This window comes from Coffea arabica, chromosome 4c (assembly GCF_036785885.1).
Source record: "Coffea arabica cultivar ET-39 chromosome 4c, Coffea Arabica ET-39 HiFi, whole genome shotgun sequence".
NCBI classification, from domain to species: Eukaryota; Viridiplantae; Streptophyta; class Magnoliopsida; order Gentianales; family Rubiaceae; genus Coffea; species Coffea arabica.
The window spans coordinates 9,554,433-9,564,269 of record NC_092316.1 but is presented as its reverse complement, the minus strand read 5'-3'; the positions used below and the strand labels follow the sequence as shown (position 1 = coordinate 9,564,269).

Below are 9,837 nucleotides of genomic sequence, written 5' to 3'. Positions count from 1 at the left end.
CTGAAACACTATAAACGTTGTTTGTGATTTCTTTGTTCTCCATCTTGCATGTTCTTTTCATCATCTTCCATTTTCTTCTTTGCAGCTTTTAAACAATTTGCAGCTCTTAAACAACATGCTCTTTCTTTTAAACAATATGCTCTTTCTTTCTTTTGTCGACTTCTAGCTTCGTTTGCCGAGCTTCTCCTTTCCTGCTTCTTATATCTACAACTTCATTAGCTGCTTGTTATCGGTGCAAGTTTCCTCACCAGTTACAGGTTCGGTTTTATGTGCATGTTTATTTTCGTTATTCTGCTGTTTATTGAATGTCTTATTGGTTTTGAATTGCTACATGTTGCACTTTTGTTTATTGGCTATTTGATTCTTGTTGTCCAATAAAATGAGCTTCTCCAAGTTTGTTGTTGATTCTGCTGATTCAATAACTACAAAAAAGAACCAACGTAATAAAAAACTAAGAGAATAATACGCTGCACTCTCTCCTCAAGAAAAGGAAATTCGCTTGGCCAAACAAAGAGAGGCATATCAGAGAAGAAAATTAAATAATTTTTTAACACTTCCTGCTCATGAACAATTAAAACGAGCTGAAAAATTAATTATTGGGGAGACTTTTCGCATTCACTGTGACCAAACAAAAGTTGAAGAGGAATAGGATCGTCTGGCAAAAAACAAAGAAATCCGTCAACAGAAGCAGAGAGAGGCTTATCATAGGAAAAAGTTGTGCTTATCTTTTGGGGCTCATACTGAAGAAATTGTCCATGCTGCTCCTGCTACTGCGTTAACTACTACTATGATTACCAATTGCCTGTCGAGTGAAGATCCAGAAAATCTTTAAAAAAAAATCCCTGGATGCCCACGCATTACGCGGGGACCGCACCTAGTATATATATATATATATATATATCTGTTAATTCCTTATACAGTCTCTCTAGATTTCTTTTTTTTGTAGAATAGAATAGATTAAATTATATAAATGTTATCGTTATCGAAAGAAAAAAAAAAAAAGAAAAGGAATCACCCATGTCAAGTCACACAAACTGTAGTTTCATATCTTTTAGTCGCGTGGACAGGGCTAAAATTCAAGATGCTTTTCTTACCACAGGAGAACTCTTTCGCCTCATTTACAACCCTAGAAGACTTATCCGCACTTGCCTAACCTTCTAGAATTGCCATCTTGATGAGAAGCTAAAAGGATTGATACAACTTGATAGACATTAATAAAACTGTAATATGTGAATGTTAATTGGAGGAATACGTCATTGTCTATCATGTAAACTGCCACGCGGCGGTCCAATCTGAAAATTTATTGGACGGCATTGAATGGCATGCCATATTCATGCGCCCAAATTTGTTCAAAAACAGTCGGAGTACCTTTCAAGTGTATTGACAAAATTAAATTATTTAGAATTTTGGTAACTTTAAAAATAGATTTGTTCTTTAATAATCACACTTACACTAGAATTGATTTCAAAATTGGTTTAGGAAGTAGAATTGGGTCATATTTTAAAACCGAAATTAAAATTGGGTGTGCTACACTATGTGTTTCTTGGTTAGAGAGTTGGAATACCCAAACAATAAAATTTTGGCCTCTTCAATACTTTGAGCTTTGTTACATGTTGTATGGGAAATTTCTCTAGCCTTATTTTTGGGGCTATATTGCTTGTTTAGATATTCGGGCCTTTGGATTTCTTTTTTGTGACTAATCAAAGCTTTACGGCTTGTCTAGATTTGTCCAAGGATTATGCCAAAACACTCCCTTGGTTTAGTAAGATTTGTATACCTGCTAGCCCTAAACACAGCCTTTTTAGGCTCCCCTCCCTGTAATTTAGGATAGATAGATTATACAACAGTTGTCGTCTCCGGAAAAAAAAAAGTCTAGATTTATCCGATCTCAAGATTTATATTCGTACTTGCATTCTTTTTTTAAAAAGTTATTTTTGCATAATTTTAAAAAGATTAACGCTTGTCTAGATTTGTCCGATCTCAAGATTTATGTTCGCACTTGCATTCTTTCTTAAAAAAAGTTATTCTTGCATAATTTTAAAAAGATTAATTTTAGAGACACTGACTGTGCATAAATTAATTGGTAAATATATGTCACCTAATTTGAATTTAAATTTAAATTTCAATTTAAATTTCAATTCTTGTACATGTGCCATGCATCTATACCTATTAGTGTATTTATTGTTAATGTATATAAGATTAAATCTTTTTGAAAAGATTGGGCTTGACTTCTTGTTTGTTGGCATGAAAGTTAAAGTCTTCTATTATATGTTAATGTGTTGCTTATTTTTTGTGCATGCAATCCACCCTAATTTTATGCTAGGACTACTCCTAGTTATTAACTCGAGACCAATGTTTTGAAATTCGAACCATTAATTGAACCGACAGATGTTCGGATTTAGGTCCAATCAGTCGGACTTGTTCAACTCTGGTTTAACAAATTTTTTTAAAAATAATTTATATAAAATGTATGCACAAAATAAGACATGGATGGACTAATTTAAAAATTTATATGATGAAAAGTTTAATATTTTCAAAGAATTTGAATTTTAACAAATAATTTTTTTGAATTATAAGTTTAAACAAATAAATTTTATTTCAATCTCCATTGTATCCACCCAAAAAATAATCCTAAATCCAACCCAAAAATGCCACAATATTCTAAAACTATACAAAATTCACGTGTATGTGCATTAGACATTATGAATTTGAATTTGAATTCATATTTTTGGGATTTAGAGATCGCAACTTTAAAAAAAGAAGGTTGAGTTTGGAGGAAGTCAGGAAAAAAGAAAATATAGATGCAAACTTGATAAGTGGCAAAAAATGAGAAAAAAGTGAGTGGATGTGGCATTTAATAATTAGTCTTTAGAGTTAAGGAAAATCGATTTTTTTTTTTCAATTTCATAGAAAAAAAAAGGCCCGTTCAATGGTTCAATTCGGTTTACATAGTTCGAACGGTTCTTACCAGATTTTTAATTCAATCAATCCAAAGTATGAATCGGACTCGAGCTATATGAACGATTCGCGATCCAACCGGTCCAATTTTCAAAACAATGGCAGAGGGCCATGCAACTCAACCGATGAATGAATGGGCACATGGTTAAGTCAGAAGTAAGTACAACAATGGATCCTTCTTCAAAACGGATCCATCTAGGGTTTTTGCGGCCTGATCCTGTATTCTTCGGAATTGTCGAAGTCAAGCATGCATTATAATGGAAATGGGGATCTGCAACGGTTAATGGCCCTGATTTGGCCTCAAAAATTTGTGAGGCTGAGATTACAAGTTGTAACTCGATTTTCACGTCATGTATGACTCCCACAAAAATTTGCTCTAAAGTTACGCGATGTGCAAAAAAAGTTACATGATGTATAAAGAAAGTTACGCGCAATTGATAATGACCAAAACCGCCTGGACGGTTACAGGTGCAACCGTCTCTGTCCCGAGTCCCATTATAATGAAAACAAGTTGTCCGAGGAATCCCCAATGTCAAGTCCGAGAAACTGTCGTTCCGTACCTTTCAGTCACGTTCAAGATGCTTTTCTTACGACAGGAGAACTCTTTCGCCTCATTTACAACTCTAGAAGACTTATCGATGCTTTTCTTACGACAGGAGAACTCTTTCGCCTCATTTACAACTCTAGAAGACTTATCGGCACTTGCCCAACCTTCTAGAATTCCCATCTTGATGAGACGCTAAAAGGATTGATACAACTTGATAGACATTAATAAAACTGTAATATGTGAATGTTAAACTGCCACGCGGTGGTCCAATCTGAAAATTTATTGGACAACATTTGAATGGCATTTCATATTCATGCGTCTAAATTTGCTCAAACAGTCGGAGTACCTTTCAAGTGTATTGACAAAATTAAATCATTTGGAATTTTGGTAACTTTAAAAATAGATTTGTTCTTTAATAATCACACTTACACTAGAATTGATTTGAAAATTGGTTTAGGAAGTAGACTTGGGTCATATTTTAAAACCGAAATTAAAATTGGGTGTGCTACACTATGTGTTTCTTGGTTAGGGAGTTGGAATACCCAAACAATAAAATTTTTGGCCTCTTCAATACTTTGAGCTTTGTTACATGTTGTATGGGAAATTTCTCTAGCCTTATTTCTGGGGCCATATTGCTTGTTTAGATATTCGGGCCTTTGGATATCTTTTTTGTGACTAATCAAAGCTTTACGGCTTGTCTAGATTTGTCCAAGGATTATACCAAAGCACTCACTTGGTCTAGTAAGATTTGTATACCTGCTAGCTCTAAACACAGCCTTTTTAGGCTCCCCCTCCCTGTAGTTTAGGATAGATAGGTTATACAACAGTTGTCGTCTCCGGAAAAAAAAGGTCTAGATTTGTCTGATCTCAAGATTTATATTCGTACTTGCATTCTTTCTTTAAAAAGTTATTTTTGCATAATTTTAAAAAGATTAATTTTATAAACACTGATAGTGCGTAAATTAATTGATAAATGTATGCCAACTAATGTAAATTTGAATTTCAATTTCAATTCTTGCACGTGTATTTATTGGTAATGTATATAAGATTAAATCTTTTTTTAAAAAAGACTGAGCTGGACTTCCTGTTTATTGGCATAAAAGTTAAAGTCTTCCATTTGCATGTTAGTGGTGTGTTGCTTATTTTTTGTGCATGCAATCCACCCTAATTTTATGCTAGGGCTACTCCTAGTTATTCACGCGAGACATGTGTATAGACTAAATGAACGTATAAGGGGTGTATATGGAAGTTTGTATTTAACTATGAGACCAAAAAAAAAAAAAAAAAAAATTTGATTTCGGAGTTTAGTTAAATAGGTCATATAACAAAATAGGTATGAATTTGCTTAAGGAGACTGCAATCTTATCTACACGAATATATATATATATATATATATATATATATATATATATTTTTGACATCAGAAAGGAAAGAAAGTAGTAGAAAATGGTAAAGAAAAACAAATATATAGTTCAAATCATCCCATTATATTTATTGAATAGGACACAGCATTAGTGCTTCACAGCATTATTGTCTTTATGCTTGAGACTTGATTTTGATTAGTCCCATCAACGTTTGCTGTTGCTGAGTTGTTATTTGATTTGCATCATAATCACTTCACTTAGTCAGATGCTTCATCATAATCATATATCATCGCAGCACAGGAAACAAAAAATAATTTCTCAATCCGACCTGTTTCTTTGATCTACCAAAAAAAAAAAAAAAAAACTTTTTATTCTATCTTCCTATCCGTAAAATTGAGGTATCTGCATCCCTTATTTTCTAAATATTCATACGATAGAAAGTAATGATTGGGAGAGTTTTATATTATTTGTAATTTTCAAAATTAAGTTTTCGTGATTGTACTAAAATTCTGGGGAAAAATACGCCTCACATAGCTTTCAAAGTTTTATACATACATATCATTGTGCCATTCTGATGAACTACTTTTTTGCCCCGGCCTTTTGTTCTACCTTGAGTTGACTAACCACCGTTTTTACCCTCTCAATTTTCTGCAATCAGTAGACTGTAGGTTGAATTGTTTCATGGTAAACTTACACTGATTTCTGCATGAATATTCGTCAAGAAAGTTATAACCTAAGAGTAACTACCAAGCATGGTATTATCGAAAGAAAAAAAAATCATTTTCAGAATTGATCAAATTGAAAAGGACATTGCTATTGGCGCTGCATTTGTTAGTTGCAACACAAGAAATTAAGGACTCTCCCAAGAATATATTGTGATTTTAGAAAACAGCTTATGGAGAAAAATGAATAAATTTAAAATCGGATGGCTTGAATTGCATCATTTGCAGCCGCAGCCTCCATTGAGTAATAGAAGAAAATTGTTTTCTTTGCCTCGTATATCAAATTCTTGTCATTGTTCATGTAGGTTTTTAGGTTTATCTGTTTGGGTGCAGTCCATCATAGTTTGATATCCCAAGCACGATTTTACGTGCAAGCATTAAAAGACTTGTCCAACTTTGCAACTTTCAGTAGTATTAATTATTGGCAGCTTCGAAGTCTTGTTGGCCGTACGATAGGGACGGCCGGCCGGGAGGGACCTCCATCTGCACATCACTCCATTGTAGGAGAAGCCAGCTTACATGTTGAGATGCAAGCAGCTACGCAATCTCCTACTACAAGCAACTCGAACCAACATTCGTGGAGATGAACCAACCTCTCTTCAACTTTTCTTTTCTTTTCTTTTAAATGAGGAGGCAAGTGACAACGTCTCGTCCAGAAAACTTTGACCTAATAGCTCAAATTAAGATTAAAAAATTAGAGGTTTTGAGTTTTAATTTCCCTGTTCTTAAAAAAGTGGCAACCCCTCTTTATTTTATTTTACTTTACTTTTCTGGTGTTTTGTTGCAAATGCTTCTTGATCTCCATCTTTTATTTTAGAAGCAATCTCCTTAATTTCTCACTTAAATTTTCACAATGGACAATCCACTTTTGTATGTTGCTAATAGGGCAATACTCCATTTATCTCGTATTAAATTCTGAGTATATGGGATCCATGTTGTCTCAAGTACTCGGCTTTCCATTTGCGCCCTGTAACTCTCACACTATTTATATGGACTACATAAAGTTCAGCTTCTAAATTTCCTATAATACATTTAATTGTAAAGAACAGAGTTCCAAACTATTTGAAAAGAGAACCCCATACCAAAAAAAAGAAAAGAAAAGAACCCTGAACAGAGTTCCAAACTATTTGAATAGGCTGCTTGTGCTCAGCTGTCACAAGCATGGTTCGAAGACTCAGCCGAGACCGAGACGACTCGGCCGAGTCGTCACCGTCTCGGCCTAGTTCGAGACGAGACCGCGACGAAACGATACCGAGATACGTGACTCGCCGAGATGTCACCGTGAAGGGTTGAAACGGCCGAATCTCACCGAGTCATTCCGAGTCATCCCGAGTCAATTCAAATTTTTATTATTTTTACAAAATTTTTAATTATTTTTGTTTATCATATTTTTTTACAATTTTTAGAATATTAAATATTTCAAAAATTCGCATCTCGCCGAGACCGTGACTGATATGCCAAGACCGATGTGGAACGGTCCAGACCGCTACTGCGACTTGGAACCATGGTCACAAGTAATCTCTTAAGTGCCTGCCGTTTCTAGAATTAATGAAGTGGTTTCGAACTTTGCTACATTGCTGCATCAGCCCCTGCCATGTAATTGTCCCCATTATGTAAGCAAGTGTAAAACGTAAATGGAATAATTATATAATATTTGTATCTTTATATTGGGATTGTGCTCTGAAGCAGCTAGAATTTCCCTATATAAAGAGCTGATAGAAGCTAAGCAGTACATCAGTAATCTACTTCCCAGAGAAATCAGAAAATGGAATTCATTCCATATCTGGTGACAATTGTAGCCGTTCTTGCTTTTTTTCAACTCCAAAGAAAATGGAAATCAAGGAACCAAATTCCAAAAAGTAAGCTCCCATATCCACCAGAAGCAGCAGGTGGCTTGCCTATCATAGGCCACCTTCTTAGCTTTAATACCAAAAGTTCTGTGGCGAGGAACTTAGCAGCCATGGCTGAGAAATACGGCCCTGTCTTCGCCTTACGCATTGGTATGACACCAGCCCTTGTTGTGAGCAACTGGGAATCAGTTAAAGATTGCTTTACCATCAGTGACAAAGCCCTTTCCTCACGCCCTGAATCAATTTTTGCTGAAACTCTGTGTTTTGGCAATGCATCTTTTGCTTTTGCACCGTACGGTCCCTATTGGCGCGAGATACGAAAGATAGTTTTTCTTGACTTACTTTCAACTCGGGGGCTTGAGAAAGTCAGGCATGTCCGAGTCTCAGAAGTCGATAATACCATGAAAGAAGTGTTCTCAATTTTCAGTAAGGCCAACAATGTTGGTGGGAAAAGTAGTACAGCAAGTCCAGCCAAAGTGGAATTGAGGAAGCTGTTCGAGAAATTCACATTGAATCTTATTGTGAAGAAAGTTTCTGGGATGAGATACAGTGAAACTGAGGTTGGCACAAATAAAGATGCTCAATTCCAGAAAGTTTTTAAGGCACTTGTACACTATGCCGGGCAATTTGTTTTGTCCGATATGATTCCAATTCCATTTTTGAAATGGCTTGATATAGGAGGGCACATTAAGTCCATGAAGGGGTTCACGAAAGAGCTTGACGCTGTTGTTCAGGATTTGTGGGATGAGCATACTCAGCGAAGGATGAATAGTGAGACAATAGATGAGAAAGGCTTCATGGATGTGTTGCTTTCAAAAATCCAAAGCGAGTCTGTGTTTGGATACTCGAGGGAGACTGCGATCAAGGCCACAATCATGGTAAGCTGCCACACTTTCACCGTATCATTATCTCTCAACTTTCTACACGGTTTTTGCTAGGATTTTTCATGTATCTCACAGCCTTGGACATTTTCTCATAGCACCATGACAGTTTATTTTCAAAAGTTTATTTTAAAAATTAGATTTTAGGTTTTCTCCCTTGAAAGGAGAAAAAAAACAATGAAATAGTTTTTTGAGAGTCAAAACCTAAAATCAAATCTTTAAAATCGGTTGGAAACTAGCCCAACACATTCCACTACTAATATAGTATCAAGCTTTTGCATGTGTTTACGGCATGGGACTTTATTTATTCACCGAGAAACTACTCACCATATTATCTATACTTTGCAGACTCTGATCGTAGGAGGGTTTGAAACCACATCAACACACTTAACATGGCTCATGTCCCTGTTACTAAACCATCCACATGTCATGAAGAAAGCGCAGGAAGAGATAGATAGACATATTGGTAAAGACAGATGGGTAGAAGAATCAGATATCAAGAGTTTGGCCTACATTCAAGCTATTTCGAAAGAAACACTCCGCCTATATCCACCACCTATATCCGTGCCACGCCGAGCCATAGAAGATTGTACCGTTGGCGGATACCTCATTCCTAAAAATACTTTATTGTTTGTGAACGTGTGGAAACTGCATCGCGACCCAAGAGTTTGGTCGGAACCAGATAAGTTTTTACCAGAGAGATTCTTGAATAGTTGCAATGGTCCCCGAAAGATGCATGACGATGGCTATAGCCTAGATTATGCCTTCACCCCTTTTGGCTCTGGAAGACGATCATGTCCAGGAATGCTAATGGCAACACAGGTGATATACTTGATCGTTGCCCGATTGCTGCAGGGTTTTGAATTCACAACCCCATCAAACTTACCAGTGGACATGACTGAAGGTTTGGGTACGCGCTTGTGCAAGACTACTCCGCTGGAGGTGCTCATCAAGCCACGCCTGCCTAATCATGCACTTTATGGATAATTTTAGATGGTTAAAACGGAACCAGGGCTTGTGCCTAAAGCTTTTACATGAATAGCAAGTGGACAATTGGCTAAATATGGTTACGTTTTACTAGTTACAAAATAAATTTCATAGTTTTGTAAATTTTGTGCGACCTAAGGGCTAAGAATAATGAATTCACCACTCTGTATTAGACCACATAAACTGGTAACCATTTGGTATTACTGCCAGTTGGTATTCCGTTACTTTTATTTCAATAAGATTTGTTGTTGAAAAGATAAATATGTTCGTATTACTGGTAGTTATTTTATTACTTTTTCTTTTCTATAGCGATTAATGTTAGATTTAGATTTGTTCTTCAAGTCAATTAGGTAAGCTTATGCTTTTAAAATCTTCTGTTAGTGTCATGTACCTTCCTGAGATTCGTCCAAATTATTATTTAGTCTATGAAAGTTGGTTTAGTTACACTGATCTACTTGTTAATGATGAGGGCAAAAAATGCGCCCTACCTTTTAATCTCAATAGAAGTTTGCCAAATTATAAAGAGGA

General features: G+C 35.7%; 1 protein-coding gene across 1 annotated transcript; it reads left to right on the top strand.

Moving 5' to 3' along the window:
- Positions 1-7,290: 7,290 nt before the first annotated feature.
- On the top strand, positions 7,291-9,570 carry LOC140005253 (cytochrome P450 CYP82D47-like). The gene is made up of 2 exons (XM_072045953.1): positions 7,291-8,319; positions 8,671-9,570. Exons 1-2 carry the CDS (start codon positions 7,357-7,359, stop codon positions 9,307-9,309), a joined length of 1,602 nt encoding a protein of 533 aa, XP_071902054.1. The 5' UTR covers positions 7,291-7,356; the 3' UTR covers positions 9,310-9,570.
- The last annotated feature ends 267 nt before the right edge of the window (positions 9,571-9,837 follow it).